This window comes from Cynara cardunculus, assembly GCF_001531365.2.
Source record: "Cynara cardunculus var. scolymus isolate 2C chromosome LG 4, CcrdV1, whole genome shotgun sequence".
NCBI classification, from domain to species: Eukaryota; Viridiplantae; Streptophyta; class Magnoliopsida; order Asterales; family Asteraceae; genus Cynara; species Cynara cardunculus.
In genome coordinates this window covers 16099415-16118783 of record NC_037531.1, presented here as the reverse complement: position 1 = coordinate 16118783, position 19369 = coordinate 16099415, and the positions used below count along the sequence as shown (strand labels likewise).

The window sequence follows — 19369 nt, the reverse complement described above, 5'->3', positions numbered from 1 at the left end:
TTATAATTAAATAAGATAACTAAAAGAAAATCAATATAAAAAAAGAAAAAATACAAAAATACAAAAAAAAGTGATTACATATGAATAGAGGTGTCATCATAATGGGGTAAGGGTTCCATTAGTCTTCCCCTAAAAATATAATAAAACGAAATAATTTGTTGGAGTTGAATGTATTTTTGTTTTACATATTTCAAAGTTTCATTCACCATTTTGAAATTTTTGGAAAAATCTGTTGGAGATGTTCTTAAAAAATTATCTATATTTGAAGATTTCTCTAGGTTTTTCTATTTAGAGAACAAGAACAGTATACAAAATAAAAACATCATTTTTATCTGTTTTAGAGAATATGTTTGAGATGCTCTGATAACCGAAATGAAGAAATAAATAAAACAAAGAGCTAAAAAAATCTACAAGTTTAAAGAGTTTTGTAAAAATAATTGTGAAGTGAGATAAATTGTTTTCTGTTGCTTTTATAAATGGAGTTAATTGTATCATCATTTTTCATAATAGTGATTAAAAAATTACTGATATATTAAATTAATTTAATATTTTAATAATATAATCGATGTTTTATTCTCCAAAATAGAAAAAGTTGTTGGAGTTAAAGTAAATTTCCCCTTTTGAGCATCTCCAACAGACATGTTAAAAAAATGATGATTTATAATTTTTTTTGCTCTAACAGCTATGCTAAATGGTATGATAAAATAAGAGAGATAAGGCAGAAATCTCTAAACATATATGGAAGAGATATAGAATAATTTTTAACTTCCAATAAAGGGCGTTTGGTTCGCAGTATTCCGAGGGAATCTGAAGAAATTGGAATGATTAATTCCGGTGAGCAAATTCCCGTTTGGTTTATCTATAGAACGAATTTAATTCCACACATTACATCATTCATGGATTTGGTCGTACCAACATGCACAACTAAAAAAAGTTGGTACCAAGTATAATTGGTTGGTACATGGTATAAAATTTTACGTACCAATTATAATTGGTTAGTACATGATATTTGGAAGGAAAAAAAACATGATACAATATCATGTTCACCCCTGAAATACATACAAAACTATTCTCAAGTCATTTTATTTTTTCGATTCAAATAAACTAAATTTTGTTGTAAATGTAAGGCCGTTTACCAAACACTTACCCGGTAAGTGTTTACGAGTAAAATTTAACACTAATATTTACTAACCGAGTAAGGGGTCGTTTACCAAACACTTAACCGGTAAGCAATTACCAATAAAATTCAACGTTATTATTCACTTACCTGGTAAGATTTTAGTTCACGAAAACGACATTGTATGCAACAATTTACCCGGTAAACGCTTACCATGGTAAGAGTCATCGCCCTCACTTACCGGGTAAGACTCTTTTTCTTGCCTCGCTCTTACCAGGTATAGATTGTTGGTCCTTACCGCATTCATCCGGTTAGGTAATGTGACTCGGTAAGCTCTTACCCAAATAAGAGTTTGGTAAACGGCCCCTAAGATTTTAGTCCACAAAAACGACATCGTATGCAACAATTTACCCAGTAAGCGCTTACCGTGGTAAGAGTTGTCGCCCTCACGTACCGAGTAAGATCTTGGTTCTTACCATATTCATCCGGTGAGGTAACGTGACTTAGTAAGTACTTACCTGATAAACGTTTGATAAACGACCCCTAAGATTTGAAGTTTTAAACTCAAACTTCTCGTGTTATAATATAAAAAAAAGATCTAAGGGGCCATTTATCAAATGTTTACTCGGGTAAGTGCTTGCCAAGTCACGTTACCTCACCGGACGAATGTGATAAGTACCAAGAATCTTACCCGGAAAGAACGAGAGAAAAACCAAGAGTCTTACCCGGTAAGTGAGGACGACAACTTTTACCACGGTAAGCACTTACCGGGTAAATTGTTGCATGTGATGTCGTTTTGGTGGACTAAAATCTTACCCAGTAAGTAAATAATAGTGTTAAATTTTATTAATAAACACTTGTCGGATAAATATTAACGGTCCCTAAATCTTCTAAACTAAAAGTTTTTGTTTTCTTGTGAGAAAAGAAAAGAATGAGTCCATGGCTTGTTTGTCAAGTAACATGCATGAAATCAATCATCACCTCCATTCCATGACAACCCCTACGCTTGAAGCATACTTAACCTCGTTTTCAGATAATCTTTCACCAAATCTCTACATATAAACACACCTTTAATCCCCTTTCTGTGAATACCCATCGGACCCTTTATAGATTTTTGGTCGGTATCCGTCTGGAAGCTCGGGGTTCGATTACCGCAAGAGGAAAATGGCGAGAAGACCGAGGGGCGGTGAAGTGAATACTAATCGGCCACAACGAACCATCATTGGCCGTGTTTATGAACCGTTCAAGCCGATATCTGAATGGAAACAAGAAGATCATTACGACGCTCTTCTTATTTATCTCCCTGGTAATAGTCGTTGTTTTACCATCTAAATGTTCTAATAGACTGTAGACTTTTTTTTTGTCAAACAAGCTTCATCTCTTAACGATTCAGAAATTATCTCTTAATGGAACTATTAGACACATATTTATCATTAGAAAATATATTTTTCAGATAATGTCGGATAAAAATAGTACTGAAAGAATGTTCTGTTTCATAACAGTTGTTAAAAACTAGTGTCAAGAATCGAAAAAGTGTCAATTCAACTTATTGTAACACATTTACATATAACACACAATCGTTTGGTCTTATAAACTTAAGCCCCTAAAGCAGTCTATTAAGACATTTAAACATTGATATTTTATAAAGCTAATTTTGTTGTATTGCGATTTTTCATCAATGGGTATGATTGCTTTCGAACGTTTGTTTTGTAGGATTCCGGAAGGAGTTTATGAAGCTCACAGTCGAATATCCGAACAAGCTTCGGGTTCGTGGAGAGCATCTTGTTGCTGGAAACAAATGGAATCGGTTTCGGGAAGACTTTGAAGTTCCTAAAAACTGTAAAATGAGCGGAATTCGAGCTAAATTCGATGGCGGAATCCTCACCGTTACCATACCAAGGAAGATCAACGATGCACCCACCACCACCAACGCCGCCACCATCGCCGCCGCAACCACCCCAAAGTCAAAGGAACCCATGAAAAATGCAAAACAAGATCATACAGACACAGCAAAGCGGAGTTCTTCTTCCAATTTAGATGCCACTGATCAAAATCTCCGGCCACAACCACCGGCGGCGAACCCTGGTGGTCTGCAACCACCATTAGATGGATCCAAATCAACAGAAGGGATCAGCAGTAAAGTGGAGGAGTATAAGAGGGTGTGGAAAGGGTTAGCCATGGGAGGGATGAAGGAGGAAAGAGCGGTGGTGGTGAACATGGTTGCGGTGGTGGTGCTGGTGGTTGCTCTTGGGGTTTATGTTTCCTACGCCATTAATGGAACTTCGAGCTACCGGAATAATCAAGCAGCATATTGATTTAAATCAATGTCCCGTTGACAACAATGAAAAGATTTATTGTTTGTCAAAAATAACAATTTAATTCTCTACGGTTTCAAAATCACAAGACGGAAATCGTGGTTTGTAAAAATGTTCGGATTTGATCATTCCGACCGTACAAATTTCCATTAAGTTAGGGGTTGTTTGGTAGTTGCTTGATGGTTTGGTGCTGAATGATTGAGAGGCTCTCATGATATAGTGAAAAATAAAATATAATTGTTCGGTAATTATTTACAATAGAATTAGGGTGTTGAATGGTTAACGGGAGACCCATGATACAAAATCATTCAAAGGGTTTTTGAACCATTAAGAGACAAACTTTTTTTTTGCCAAACAAGATTCACTTCTTAACGATTTAGACACTACCTTTTAATGGAACTATTAAGAGGTAAACAAACAACCCCATAGAGTTCTTTTCGTCATTTACCTACTCAAAAACCAGAAGAACCTAAATCATAAGCAATAAAAAAAAACAATAAAAACAAATACACCTTATATTATGGAATTTTTAACTGCGCCATTAGAAGAAGTGACCAAATCCAGATGTTTTATAAACCATGATGGTTATTTTGTAATTTTAAAGCTGTAAGAAGAAAAAACGATATTTTCGACAAACCATAAGAACCAATTTTGTAGTTTACTTTGCAGAATTTATAAATCGATACAGATAATTGAATAAATTAAGTTAAGCCAAACCTAATGGAAGGACCTAACCTTTGCCAATCGAAACTTACCGGGTTATCCGATTAGCGTTGGTAAACGACACCCAAGCCATAAAACACCGAGGCATTACGTCTCCCATAATGGTGTTGTCGAATAAACCACAATCCCATAGCCTCAAAAGATAGTTAGGGGCCGTTTACCAAACGTTATCCGGGTAAGCTTTTATCAAGTCACACTACCTCATTGGATGAATATGGTAAGGACCAAGAATCTTATCCGGTAAGAGCGAGACAAGGACCAAGAGACTTACCCGGTAAATGATGACAACGACTCTTACCATGGTAAGCGCTTACCGGTAAATTGTTGCATAGAATGTCGTTTTTGTGGACTAAAATCTTACACGATAAGTAAATAATAGTGTTAGATTTTACCAGTAAGCACTTACCGGGTAAGTATTTAGTAAACGACCCCTTAATCTCACAATAGGAAAAAATTTAAGACCGATTTAAGTCCAGCCCAACATTGGTTTTGAGAACCGAGCTTTTTACTAGAAGAACGGGACGAGAGTTTTTAATCGAGACCAAAAATGATTTAGGGTTTGTTTGGAAAGTTGTTGAATGGTTTGATGTATGGTCAGAATGATTAAGAGACTCTTATGATATAGTGCAAAATGAAATATAGTTGTTTGGTAATTGTTTACAATGAAATTATGACACTTAAGGGAGTTCCAAGATACAAAATCATTCAGAGGGTTTTAGAACCATTAACAAACATACTTTTTTTTATCAAACAAACGATTTTGTCTCTTAATAAAATTATTAATAGGTAAACTAACCGACAACCAGGACCGAATTTTAACCATATCTGCCTAAAGGGCCGTTTACCTAAATGTTTATCCGGTAAGTGCTTACCGACATAATTCAACATTATAATTTATTTTGATACATAAGATTTTAGTACATCAAAACATATTCAATGCAACAAGTTGTTGGGTAAGTTCTTACCAGGGTAAGAGTCATCATCCTTACTTACTGGGCAAGACTCTCTATCATTTTCATTGTTCTTACCGGTAAAATTCTTGGCTCTTCTTATTCTCATTCGATAAAAAAATTTACCCAATAAATATTTACCAAGTAAGTAAACAGCTCTAAGACATTAAATAAAATTATTAAACAATATTTAAGTAGACTTATGTTTATGTTCACTCGAGACAAATGTAATGTCAACCGATAAGAAGATTTAATGCCTGCTTTATTTACAATCGAAGGTAGTTTGAGAAACTGTGAATCTGACGATAATTCATTCGATAATCTGACGATAGTTCTAGAGTTATTACACTTGTTGATTTGATGATCTTTAAGAACCCTAAAACACCCTCGAACGAAATCGCAAAACTCTCTTTTCCCTAAATTTGAAGGTTTTACGTATAAACACCAGATTTTAGCATAATTCGTTGCCATGAATGCGGAAAAGGTGTCTTGTACTCTGCCCGGCGTGGAACTCTCAAATTTGACACCCTCCAAATTTAACCCCAATTCTTCTGTGTAAGTTTTAATATACGAGTTTATTCATGTTTAGATGTCGTTCAATCGTGTGTCTGTTGTGTGGTTTATGTTATTAATTTGGCGGGATCAATTATGAAATATGGTGCTTCTTCCAAATTCGGATCGGTGATCAAATTTATTCAGATTGAGTTTTGTGAAATCGCTGAAAGATTTGGCTTTTAACTCTCGTATAATGCTTTCTACCATATTTATTTTGCCAGTATTCATTGATTATAAATCCTATTCTGTTAGATGTCCTTATCTTAAGAGTTCAATTCTGATTTGGTTCTGTAAGATGGATTAAAATCATGGCTTTTGAGTCTTTTATATATATATATATATATATATATATATATATATATAGGATTGATGCTTATATTGAAATTTAGTTATGAATCTGTTCTTTGAAATTAGTCGACTTTTGCTAGAATTGGTTCAAATGTGCTTTTATACTCAGACTAGTGATACTGCAGACGTTATACTTGCTTGTTGAAGGAGATTGATTTAGACTTGTGAAGTTTTGTATAGAGTTTTTGTGCATTACCCACTACATGGAAGTAAGTTTTATGTCAAGATTTGTATCTTAAGAAAACTATTAGTATTATTTCCCCTTGGCGTTCTATATGGCTTTGGTGTTTTAGCTATTCTTAGAGGTCATACAGTTCATTGTCTTAGCTTTTTTTATTATGCCATCATGCTCTTCAGTGATTCCTGAATGGCAAATAGCTTCCAGGCTTATAGGAGTCACCCATTAGCTTACTCTGAGTCTCAACATTCAATGTAGTAATTGTTATGAAATTATCGTAATTGTTTTATGTTGAATGTTGATTAGAAATTAATCTAAAATTTGCAGCCACTTCCTTTACTTGCAGCGTGTGGTTTCATAGGAAATTTCAAGTTCCTCTCTGCAGCCACACATACACAAAATGTGAAGCGTCTGGGAACTCTGGTTCAAACAGCAACAACTTCCAGAAATTAAAATTGGATGGCCCCATTCAGAGTAGAGGTTTAGCTGGAAAAACCTTTTGTTCTGTGGGGATATGCACAGATCCTTTGAGTGATAATGAATGTCATTCACATGTTGAGGAGGAAAAAGTTGGAGTACTGCTTTTGAATCTTGGAGGCCCAGAGACACTTCATGATGTTCAACCCTTTTTGTATAACCTATTTGCTGACCCAGTATGTGTATTTGTTACAAATAATTCCTTTTGTATCAAAAGATCCCATGCTAATTAGTTTCCATTTCTTTCATGCTAACGTTTTAGTGTTTGGCACAGGATATCATCCGTCTACCAAGGTTGTTCCGATTCCTACAACGACCTTTAGCACAACTTATTTCTCTACTAAGGGCACCGAAAAGTAAAGAAGCATATGCCTCCATTGGAGGTGGTTCGCCTTTGCGGAAGATAACAGATGATCAGGTAAGATATGCCGAACTGGAATATGATTGCTATTGTTACTATTTCAATTTTCTGTATTATGTGGTGGTTTATAATCTCTTTGTGAAGGTTAGTTATATACTTATATTATTAGTTTGAAACAATAGTTCCAAATAGAAGGAAGATGATCCTAATTGACCCAACATATTTCTAACTTTTGAACTCCTTTAATTCATAGTAAAAGCCACCCAAACTATGCTAATATAAATATACAATATTTCGAAGAATACATTACGAGAGTGCTAGAATGAAACGAATGTATCCATGACCTTTAATTCATTTTCTTCAGTCTTCAAGTAAAGTACCTTATTTCCCCTTCGCGATTTTTTGTAGTTTAGAATTTTCGCTTTCTCCATGTGCTCCATGTTTGTTGTGACATCATGACAGTAACCTACCCATTGTTGCAGTATTTTCTCAACTGTTCCATCTGACAAAACTTCAGTGGCTTGCCTCAGCATCCTACCCAAGGACACCAGATCCTTGGACCTTGCAGAGCACTGGCTTCATGAAAAATTTGGTCAACTGTAATTCTATCTTTTTGTTTGTAATCCTCAAGATCTGCTTCTTCTGGATTACAGATAAGCAGCGCTTTCCCATTATAACTTTTAACCCAAAGTATCGCTTAACTTCCTTCATGATTCTACCGTTCTTGATAGATATGTCTGGCTTCATGTTCAATTCCTCAAAACATTTCATTTCAATGTTTGATTCACTGCATTAACGGGTTCATTGAGCTCTTGTATTGTCATTCTATGCCTTTATTTTTGTCCTCTTTTCTGTAGTTATACTTGGATCTTTGGATTAAGATTCTTCAAGAGTCCCCATTGGTTTGTTTACTCCTAAGGACCACCACATTTCTAAGAACTATCTGCCCCCTCGTAGATGAAATGTAAACCTTAAGCTCTGCATCAATATTTCTTACAGAGTTATAATGAAGTTTGCTTATGTTGCTTGCTGATTATGTTGTACTTTAGTTTGACTTTGATCTGATTTTTAAACTGCATTTCTATTTATGATTATAGCTGTTTGTTGTAGGCTGATGCTCTTAAATCAGAACTCGAAGCAAAGAAATTTCCTACTAACGTCTACGTTGCAATGCGTTACTGGCATCCATTCACTGAGGAAGCTGCTCAGCAGGCAAGTAGAACTACGAGATAAATATTCTATGTGTTGCAAGTGAGTGACATAAGTTTTAAGTACCAAGTTGTTTCTCGTGAGGGGTGGTTTAGTTGAGAGGCATCACATAAATTTTAAATCTTATTAATTTGCAAACTTCTCTTTCATATAAGCTGAGGTGATGTGACTATGACAAGTTCTTCGATGTTTCTACAAGCTTCCTGTGATATTAGATTCCAGTTTTCTGCTATTAAACCCCCCTTCCTCCCTATACTCCAAAATATATGGAACTTTCCATAAAGTTATATTCGATATCCCTAAAACTGGCAAGCATCTAGAATAAATCAGCTAGGCAACTTATATATTTTGTTCTCCTTATGTCAATGATTTTTAGTTTAAATTTTGGTCTGTAACTCTCATGTGTGAATTACTGGATTGCAACTTGCTTGCAACAATGCATTCAAATGAAGCATGGTCAGTGGTCCGTTTTCCCGTATATAGAAAACACATGATGAATGTGGAGGTTAGTTGTTTGAGACGGGATTGCTATAAGAAAATAAGCTGTCCATACAACCATGGTCTTTATGCTATATGTAAAGAACCATTTATTAGGAATCAGCTGACTTAACTCTTATGAGGATGAAGTTTGAACATATGAAGACCTACTGTGGCTGGTCAGTTTCAGTGTGGAACTTATCAACCATTTTAAGTAATTTAGTTAAATTTGACTTGCAATTCAAGACCTTATAGTGTATTGATTCTGCAAATTTTCCTTGGTGCAACTTTACAACAGTTTTGAAACTCCAACTTTGGATGAATATGAATTATCAGCAGTAACATGCTGCATTTTTAGTCATCTTATCTACGCCATTTAATTGTCCTTTTTCATTGTGACTGCTTATTTCAAGGCACCTCTTCTCATTTTGTAATGAACTACCAAGTTCATTTGCCCTATTTCTTTAAAATTCGGTATGAAATATTGAAGGGTATTTTAGCTTCAATCTAGTGTGCATCAATTGAAATGGTTAACGGCGATGTTTCTTTTTTACCGATGACAGATTAAGAGAGACAGGATCACAAAACTCGTAGTGCTACCTCTTTACCCTCAATTTTCTATTTCAACAACCGGGTCAAGTATCCGTGCACTCCAGAACATCTTTAGGTAAACCCTCGATTTCAACTCATAGAAGATGCAAATCGCTTTTCTGTCAGGTCTTTGATTTTGATACTCACATATATATATATTTGAGTGGCCTGCAGAGAAGACAAGGTTTTGTCAAGGCTTCCTGTTGCTATTATCCTGTCGTGGTATCAGCGCTATGGTTATATCAAGTCTATGGCTGACTTGATTGAGGAGGAGTTGCAAAATTTTAATACACCTAGAGAGGTAAGCTTCTTTGTTGAGAGTTTTTGATCTTCTCATGATCAGTGGAAGCATGACATTTTTCGGAGTTGTAGGTTCAAAACCTAGTTTTACAACTTTCATTGTATATCTTACTTAAGAATCGATCATATTAAGAAGGGTTTTGTGTTATAAATGGATTTTATTTTGGGTCTGTGTCTATGATTTCTAATAAAGAACATAACCACAGTAACTGGATTTGGTCGAAGGGTTATGAGGGGTAGAACGGGGATTTCTGTCATTCATACTGATTAGTCAGCACAACAAACAAACAACAATATAGCTTAATCCATACAGGACTTGGTGCCTATTTGTTATCAACTTAATGAGCTTAATGGAACTCACAGCTTATTTATTCGACTATACATGACTGTTAGTGGCTTATTCAGTAAGCTCATGGGGGAGCTTTATGCAGAAAGCCAAGTTTTTCCAAACCTGCCCCTCCCAATTAAAAAACACGTTCCTTCCATCTATGAAGAAACCCTCCCAAATAGGATTTAATGGAAAACCAATAAAACAGCCCTTAATGGAAAAACAACCTGATACCCCTTAGTGTGTATGATTTGTATTTTTGTAGGTTATGATATTCTTTAGCGCCCACGGGGTGCCAGATACTTACGTCGTGGATGCTGGTGATCCGTATAAAGATCAAATGGAGGAATGCATCTACTTGATAATGCAAGAACTCGAAGCAAGAGGAATTGAAAATAAGCATAGATTGGCTTATCAGGTCAGCAATTTCAAGTTATATGCTTATGAGGGTGTTTTTATAAGAATTTGAGTTCCCTTTTATGGCAAAATTTCTTGATTTCCAGCCGATATGCAAACTGTCAGCTCCATCTTAAAGTGACCTTTATGCCCCTTGTCTATAAGTTTTTCTTATTGCTTACTGCTCTTTGCTCTGCCCTTTGGTTCATCTTATTAGAGCCGAGTTGGGCCTGTGCAGTGGCTGAAACCATACACTGATGAAGTACTTGTTGAGCTTGGCCAAGAAGGTGTGAAGAGTATTCTTGCAGTTCCTGTTAGGTAAGTATGAAAATTCCGTTGTCTATTATCTCTCTCTAATCCGATACGGAACCGTCAATCTGTCATCGTATTCCTAGGCTATGTTTGGCAAGTTAGCCGATAAGCTGACCGTTGGCTGAAAAGCTAGTTGTTGGCTAATAAGCTAGTCATGTTTGGTAAAAGCTAGTTGGATAAGCTAGACGACAATGTTAAATCACCTACACAGACATGTTGAAAAATTATTTGGAAAAATACTAGGGGAATAATTAGAAAAAAAAATTTGGAAAACCCTCCGAAGCTTATTGAAACACTACTTGAAGTAGGGTTTCAAGTTGTTAGCTGATAAACTAGTCAAAGTTTGGTAAAAACTAGCTGATAAGGTACATAACAAGGTTAAATGACCTAAACGGACGTATTGAAAAAGAAATTGGATAAAGAAGTGGAAAAAAGCCCCTGAAGCTTATTGAAACGCTACTTAAAAAGTAGGATTTCAATAAGCTAGCTTATGGCTAACCAAACAGGACTTTCTCAATAAACTCAAAGAGTAAGCTAGCTTATTGTTTGCCAAACATGACCCTAGTCTAGAGTTCCATGGACTGCCAACTATTAAATAACCTATCCTACATATCGTAGAGTATCTCTATCTGATTTAACACAACAAATATGATATATTCCCTCCGTCCCAAAATAAATGTCCACGATGAAAAAGGCACACAATTTTAGTAATGTGTAATTATCAACACTTTTAACTAACTAAATGACAATTGTACCCTTAATAATTGAGGGAGTAATGAATATCTCCAACTCATAATTAAGTGTAGAATTGGAAAGTAGACACTTACTTTTGAAAGCAGATATTAATCTTGGGACGAACTAAAATAGAAATATGGACAAGAACCTTTGTCCCGCAGTGGAGTTTCTTATAAAAACCCCAACAAGAACCTCCATTGTGGATGCTTGGGACATAGGAAAAGAGGAATTAGATAAGGTTGATATTGTGGATTAACATAAGCTGATGTTTGCCCTTTGAATTGTCAGCTTTGTAAGTGAGCACATAGAGACACTGGAAGAAATAGATATGGAGTACAAAGAGTTAGCCCTCAAATCTGGTGTCGAAAACTGGGGTCGTGTCCCGGCTCTTGGGTGCACCACGTCCTTCATCACGGACCTGGCCGATGCAGTTATTGAAGCCTTACCTTCTGCTACACCAATGTCAACCTTTTCAGCCAATACCAGCTCTCAACAATTTGATCGTGATCCAATCGGATACGCGATCAAGATATTCATTGGTTCCTTTTTGGCATTTATTCTGCTGTTATCCCCTAGAATGCTATCGGCATTAAGGAAGCCCGTCGTTTAGAAGACTGATAATCACGTATCCTTTTTATCGGGTGTTTTGAAACTTCACGATTGTTGCATTTTGCCGATGGATTTTACATTTTAGACCTTTTGAGGTGTCGTAGCAAACAGGATAAGTAGAGATCAAACCGGAAAAAGAGGATTATGGGCACGGTTGTTTTAGCAGATAAAGCTCGTTCGTTATTTTAAAAGGTCTCTAAGTTCGTATTTTAGGAATATTACGAATTTTGGTTGTAGGTTTAAAGTTTATCGGACTCGTGTGAATGAAATGTTAGAGCAATTTAGTAATAATGTTAAAGTTTGTTTGATTCATCGTAAGACTGACGTGTAATAAAAAGATTAGGAGGAATTACATATTGTTATGTTCTCGACTTCTCATCATTTTTTTCACTGGAGATGACCAAAATGGACCCCGCGCAGCGTTTTGTTGTGAAGTTTGAAGTGTAAAAAAATGGTTTTGCGGATCTCATGAAAACAGGTTGGTCTCACGTGAACCCAACCCCATCAACCAATCTATTCTTGGTAACGAGATGATCAACAAGATGTTATGGATGGTACTTCATGTTAAATAATGTTATATCTTCCTAATTATATTATAATGAACATAATCAGCGACATAACAACTAATAAGTAACATCGGAATTTGAAGATAGAAAAATAATATCGAACAAAAACGGTATCTTTTACGAAAACGCAAGAACAGCTGAAAACACTGTAAAAACAACATTCACATTGTTTTTGTTATGAAGGTTCAAATTTGTTTCACGTTTATAGTGTTCAGCTGTCAAATTTCAAAGTAAGTTTTCCTTCGTCTAAATGTGAACCCAACACTGTAAACAAAATACATAAGTCATGAAGGATTAACTTATCAAAAATTGTTTATTACCGGTTTGGCACCGGGATAAGCAATTTTATTCTTTTTCATCTAAACACTAGCATTTAGCTTATCACCGATATCATACTGAAATAAGTAAAAAAAAAACATGTAAAAAAACTAATCACATAAACCTACATATCCTTTCGTCCCTCAAAATGAGATTCTTTTAGAAACAGTAATCCATCCATGTTAGCATCCCTTCTCTCCTCCCTCAAAGAATCAGCTACTCAAAACAAGTTATCAGAAGCATTCTACACTTTTTCTCTCATCATACAACAACCCCACCATGTCTCTTCATCTCATTTCTTGTTGCAATCATTGGCCTCTCTTCTTGAATCTTGTTCGCACGTTAACGCAATTTCACAAGGTAAACAATTACATGCCTATGTGGTTTCTTTCGGGTTTGAAAGATCCCGTGTTTTGGTTCCAAAATTGGTCACATTCTACTCTGCTTCTAATCTTTTGAATGATGCATATCTTGTTACTGAAACTTCAAACATCATACATCCTCTGCCGTGGAATGTGCTTATTTCTGGTTATGTTAGAGCTGGGCTAGGAAAAGAGGGTCTGTTTATGTATCGAAAAATGGTGGAGAAAGGGGTTATACCTGATAATTTTACTTATCCGTCTGTTCTTAAGGCCTGTGGCGAGGAATTTGATTTGGGTTTTGGGAGGGAGGTTCATGACTCGATTATGAAAGCGGGATTGGAATGGAATTTGTTCGTGCACAATGCGTTGGTGTTCATGTATGGAAAATGTGGAGACTTGAAGGTTGCACGCAAGCTGTTCGATGAAATGCCTGTGAGAGATGGCATTTCTTGGAATTCCATAATCTCCGGGTACGCATCTAACAGCATGTGGAGGGAAGCTTTTGAGCTTTTTGATCGTATGCAGAACGAAAACGTAGAAGTAAACATTATAATTTGGAACACCATTGCCTCCGGTTACTTAAAAACAGGTAATTATATGCGAGTTCTTAAGTTGATTTCTCAATTAAGAGCCTCTGGTGATCAATGGGATCCAGTGGCTGTGATTACTGGTTTAAATGCGTGTTCCCACGTTGGTGCGTTAAAGCTCGGGAAACAAATTCATGGTCTGGCTATTCGAACGTGTTGTCACGCCTACGATAATGTGAAAAACGCTTTAATCACAATGTATTCAAGGTGTAAAGATCTTAACCATGCTCATATCATATTCCATTTGGTCGAAAATAAGAGCGTGATCACCTGGAACTCCATAATATCAGGATACGCACATTGGGACAACTCCGAGGAAGCCACCTTTCTATTTCGGGAAATGTTCTTTTCTGGGATCGAGCCAAATTACGTCACAATAGCAAGCATACTTCCTCTTTGTGCTCGAGTTGCAAATCTACATCACGGTAAAGAGTTCCACTGTTACATTATAAAACACGAAGGATTCAAAGATTACTTATTACTATGGAATTCTCTTATCGACATGTATGCAAGATCGGGAAAAATCTTGATTGCCAGAAAACTGTTTGATTCTTTAGCCGAAAAAGATGAAGTAACCTACACTTCACTCATAGCAGGTTACGGGATTCAAGGAAATGGAAAAACAGCAATCGAACTATTCGAAAAGATGATTAGATCCAACATAAAGCCAGACCATGTGACCATGATCGCGGTTCTGTCAGCTTGTAGTCATTCGGCTCTTGTTGACCAAGGTCAAACTTTATTCGAACAGATGTCTGTATACAATCTAGTTCCTAAATTGGAGCATTTTTCTTGTATGGTTGATCTTTATGGGAGAGCAGGGTTATTGGGTAAAGCAGAAGAAATGATCCGGAGAATGCCTTACGATCCAACGCCTGCAATGTGGGGGACTGTTGTTGGAGGGTGTCGGATTTATGGAAACAAAGAGATCGGGAAACTGGCGGCCGAGAAACTGTTGGAAATGCAGCCGAGAAACGCGGGTTATTATGTATTGGTGGCAAATTTGTATGCTGATTGTGGGTGTTGGCAAAAATTGGCTGAAGTTAGGGTTTTGATGAGGGAATTGGGGGTGAATAAGGTTCCTGGTTGTGCTTGGGTAGATGTTGGAGGTGGATTTAGAAAGTTTTTGGCGGGAGATACTAAGAATAGTAAGGTGTTTGAGATATATGAGTTGTTGGATGGATTGAATGAACAATTGAAAGAAGTTGGTTACATCATGGCTGATGATAATGGTGAAGTTATGTACACGGACTTGAGATTATGTGAAACCAGTCATTTTTCATGAGACCCGTAAAACCACAAAATGATATTGATTCTTGGTAAAAAGTGAACACCAAAAAAAAGACTCTGAAGGTATGTTTCCGTACCTTTACAGTGTTTTTGTTGTTAAGGTACGGTGTGTTTTTGTGCCTTCATAGCTGGTGTCATGGGTCTCTCGAAAGCAGACTGGTCTTTTGAGTACCCAACTATACGAAGGCATATAGCATGTGAAAGGTGGATCGGGTAAATACTTATTCTTGAATGTTTGCATCAATCTAATGCATACTCTTCGTAAGAAAATTTTCATAGCTGATCCAAAATGACCCCTGATCGGTTAGCGGTTCGTTTTTAATCGGTCCTAACCGTTGTGGAACCTACCTGGTCCCTCTTAACCGGTGCCGAATGCCCATTTCTTTACATATGGGTATATTTGTAAGCATTTGAGCCCCAATTCAACGAGTACATTCATAAATAATACAAACGAAACTATAGGAATTTTCTTCATAACCGGCCTCAAGCTTTAAAACGTAACGCCTGGTTTGCATAATGAAATCTGGTGGAATTCGAATTGATCAAAGGAATTAGAACGAAATTTAAAATAAGTTTTTTTTATTAGAATTTGCATGTTTGATTGATAGAATGCAGTTTTGGAATTTGAAGAAAATAATGATAAATGACCAAAATACTCCTTTATGATATTTTTCATACTTTCGTACTAAAATTATATATAATATACAACGATAAAAATAGTCGTAGCAACGAAAGCAATGCCAGCAAAAATTAGGGGAGAAGAACATCAATCTCCATTGATCTTACTACTCACCATTTACGCAGTTGATCGGAAACTTGGAACGATTTATATTCGAGTCTTGTAGGATTAAACTTTTCCATCACCAGGTCTCGGGTTAGTAGCAATCGTATACATGTTTTTCTTCAAAAGGTTATATATGTCATTTACGTCTAGTGACGAAATTAGAGTAAGTAGAGACTAACAAAACCGACTTCCCGTCCTCCTTGGAGTTATCTTCCAATCAAATTCAGAGTTTGAAATAAAAGGGACGAACTCAACGAGTAGAGAAGATTATTTGAGAACCACTGCTGCATTTCGAAGAGCAAGATATCTTTGCACATACTCGTTAGGAAGCGATCTGATGAGTTTGAAGACTTCTGTGTTTGCATATCGCAGATGGGTTCTTGGGTCACTATAAGGTGCCTACATTTCAAAAATCATTCAATCATTTTTACTGCAGATAACACAGCCAAAAACACTAGAAAGATGTCGACAAAATCCATGATGAACGATATCAACTCCTAAATCAAACATTTGGTGGACAAAATAGCCGTACAGTATCCAAGATTTCCGTACCTCAAATCCAGTTATATCACAAATGTGCTTCCGAGGGTGCATCGAGGGTGGTGTTTCGATATTAACATCTGCAACATGATTTAAAGTGAATAGAAGATTACGACACAGATATATGTTGCAAGCAGAAACAGAATTTTAGTTGAATCTTAACAAAAATGAACACCTTCTAAAAAGCAATAAGATGGCAGTACCATTATAGACAAGATCAATTTCAAATTGCTAGTTTGCAACATAAGTGAGCATCCTTCATTTCGATTGAAAATGAAGCAATATCATTGGGTTGGTTTGATTCAAATTGGGATATTGTGCCATGAGTTCCTAAACTTCGAAGGTTTTTTTTTGGCTGTGGATATATAGTGTGAATGATCAAGTACCGTATACTTATTGTTACAAAACTTCAACTGTCGGTATCTGCTAGAGCAACATAGCAATCCAAACAGGCAAAACTTGTTGGCTTCATTCTTGTTAGAAGATAGAATTAGGTTAGATTGGGCTTATTGCCAGTATCTGCACATTTTTGTATTTTGAATCACGTGAGTTCTCAATTATGCACGATACTCCTAATCTTAGACCCTCACATGGTGTCAGAGAAGGGAGCTGCCTACATAAACAAAAGGAGCAAGCGAAATGGTGAGCATAAACAAAGGTGACATTATGCCTCTACAAACTTCAACGCGCTTGATGAGGCTCTTCAACCGAACTTTAAACCCTCAACAAGCCTTGTTGGAGCCCCTCTCGTTCTCACCACGACATACCTTACCCATTTTTTTGGAGCCTCCTTAGCCCTTACCAACCCCTTAAATTATGTTTCCACCTCCTACAACTTTGACCAGCTCAATAGACCATCTGTCATCTTGGGTCAGTGGGTGTGCTTTCTTCTCAGCAATCAAAGCCTCCAGGAATTCCTTAACATTTGTCGGAGCCTACAAGTGCCACGCTGGCACCTAATGGTCCTGGTAGCTATATCCGAATACTCACCAATCCTCTTTAAACCTGTGAAGGCTTCATGAACAATATTTTACACAAACACATTTATTCCAAGTCTCCAACCTTCTTAAACATTTTGACATTCCCCAACCAGTGTCAAACCATTTCAGAACAAATCTAGCCCTTTGTATCTCCTCTGCAATGTTAAGACCTCAACCCAATTTCATCACAAATGGTCAATGCCTTCCCCCTTCAGACCTCAGAGCCTCATCACAAACCAGTCAGACATCCTGGAGAGATATGTGCATCTAAAAGATCTTTCATACTGCGCCCAATCCCAAAATTAATTCTATACATATGCCCAGCAATGAGTGTCGAGATTTTTCAAACACGTGTGGTCCTTTTGAGCCATCTTGACCTTCACTTAAGTCTCATCATCAACATCCATAATTCCAATCGAGGTTATTCGAGTCCAGAGGAAAGTACTAAGTCGCGAACAAGATAATGGTCTCTTTTGCTATAGATTGACATACCTTCAGGTTGGCCTGTCTTTTTCTGCATTCAGTATTAAACCCCTGCTGGTGTGTGTTTTGAAGTATATAGTTTGTTTCCTTGTCAAATCAAACACAATTAATATCTATTGCACTACGTATTCATGTTTATTCTGTTACTATGTTAAATATGATTTTGGAATGTTTGACATCAGTGCCAGTTCGTACGAGAAATTTTAAATAATTCCAGTTCTTTCACCAAATTTCTTGAAAGGAAACCTCTTTGCAGCCTACCCCAGCATCTAACAGTATATCAAATGGTCATAGTCCAGATTATCGCAACAGAACAACCAACAATGATGCGATAAGTAAAAATATCAATATCTCAGAGTTCCACAGATAGAAGGATGATGCAGTATTGTCGTAAGAACTCACAGTTTGGTTCATCAGCGGGATAATTTTGGTAATTTTCAGCTTGTATGATCTGCTTGAGGTGTTTCCAGTGCCTCCCTCTAGCTTGCCCTTTTGGGTACTTCTCGTGCATCTGAATCTTCTTAAAACGTAGGTGGGTAGGTAAGATCATCTCTGCTTCTATCACCTCTTGTTCCATCCTAGATATTAAAAAGAAATACAAAGCTTAATTTAAGGGATCCGGTAACTTATCCGAACAAAACATGCAACAAACCATGGGCCATGGATGGTGGAAACCCTTATTCCATGTAGAACAATCGAATAGAAAGTTGAAACCCTAGTTTCGGATAGAACAATTGAAGATACCAAAAGAATCAAGAGAAATACGTCAAATAACGAACCTGGAACCTCAATACTTGTAGATTACAAGGAGGAAATGATCAGAGATATGAGAGAAGGGAGGAAGAGAAGATGATGCAACGCTGTGACACGTGAGCCTGTGACTTCACTCTCGGGCGAAGAAGATGATGGGGTGTTGCACCGTATAAAAGCACTTGCGGGGCGTTTGGGATCGGCTACTCAATTATTTCGTTGCGGCTTGGATAAACAAGTATTTTTAAATGTTTGGATAAATAATTTATATCGGTGTTGGTGATGAGTAGTTTTTGAAGATGTTAAACTCTTTTAATTTATAATAAGTTGATAAGTATTTTTATAAAAAAACATAAGTTGTTTTAAATAAACAATCTCAAACACTCCCTTAAGAGGAAGGTGTTTGGATCGTTTATTTTATAATAATTGTTTGGATTAACCTACGGTGGTATTAAAATGTAATAAGCTGATAAGTTGTATTTTAGTGTTTATTATATTTTATTTGTATATGTAAAATGACAAAAAAATACATTATTAAATGAAGATGATGAAAATTAGAGATGAGAACCCAAACAAAAAAGATGATAAGAAACCCACTTTGGTAATATATATAACCATAAAAGTGAAAATTTAGAAAATCAACGATCATCATGGTAGGGATGGTGATTTGCCCTAATCCGGTGGGGAACCCGGTTCACTTGACCCGAACGGGGATGGGGATTCCTTGC

The 19369-nt window shown here is 36.5% G+C and overlaps 4 protein-coding genes across 4 annotated transcripts; 3 read left to right on the top strand and 1 right to left on the bottom strand.

Moving 5' to 3' along the window:
• The first annotated feature begins 2281 nt into the window (after nt 1–2281).
• On the top strand, nt 2282–3432 carry LOC112510929 (inactive protein RESTRICTED TEV MOVEMENT 2-like). Its single transcript, XM_025116282.1, has 2 exons — nt 2282–2423; nt 2831–3432. The coding sequence occupies exons 1-2, from the start codon at nt 2282–2284 to the stop codon at nt 3430–3432; spliced, it is 744 nt and encodes a 247-aa protein (XP_024972050.1).
• Nucleotides 3433–5379: 1947 nt separating this feature from the next.
• On the top strand, nt 5380–12268 carry LOC112511573 (ferrochelatase-2, chloroplastic-like). The gene is made up of 9 exons (XM_025117249.1): nt 5380–5660; nt 6533–6839; nt 6938–7081; nt 8135–8236; nt 9274–9377; nt 9476–9602; nt 10195–10347; nt 10543–10643; nt 11661–12268. Exons 1-9 carry the CDS (start codon nt 5575–5577, stop codon nt 11980–11982), a joined length of 1446 nt encoding a protein of 481 aa, XP_024973017.1. The 5' UTR covers nt 5380–5574; the 3' UTR covers nt 11983–12268.
• A 745-nt stretch (nt 12269–13013) lies between these two features.
• Nucleotides 13014–15099, top strand: LOC112510928 (pentatricopeptide repeat-containing protein At1g71490). Its single transcript, XM_025116281.1, has one exon. The coding sequence runs from the start codon at nt 13045–13047 to the stop codon at nt 15097–15099; it is 2055 nt and encodes a 684-aa protein (XP_024972049.1). The 5' UTR covers nt 13014–13044.
• An 809-nt stretch (nt 15100–15908) lies between these two features.
• Nucleotides 15909–18831, bottom strand: LOC112511233 (chromatin-remodeling complex subunit ies6). The gene is made up of 4 exons (XM_025116767.1): nt 18671–18831; nt 18294–18469; nt 16441–16508; nt 15909–16287 (listed from the first exon to the last, which is right to left on the bottom strand). The coding sequence occupies exons 2-4, from the start codon at nt 18466–18468 to the stop codon at nt 16156–16158; spliced, it is 375 nt and encodes a 124-aa protein (XP_024972535.1). The 5' UTR covers nt 18469; nt 18671–18831; the 3' UTR covers nt 15909–16155.
• Between the last annotated feature and the right edge of the window lie 538 nt (nt 18832–19369).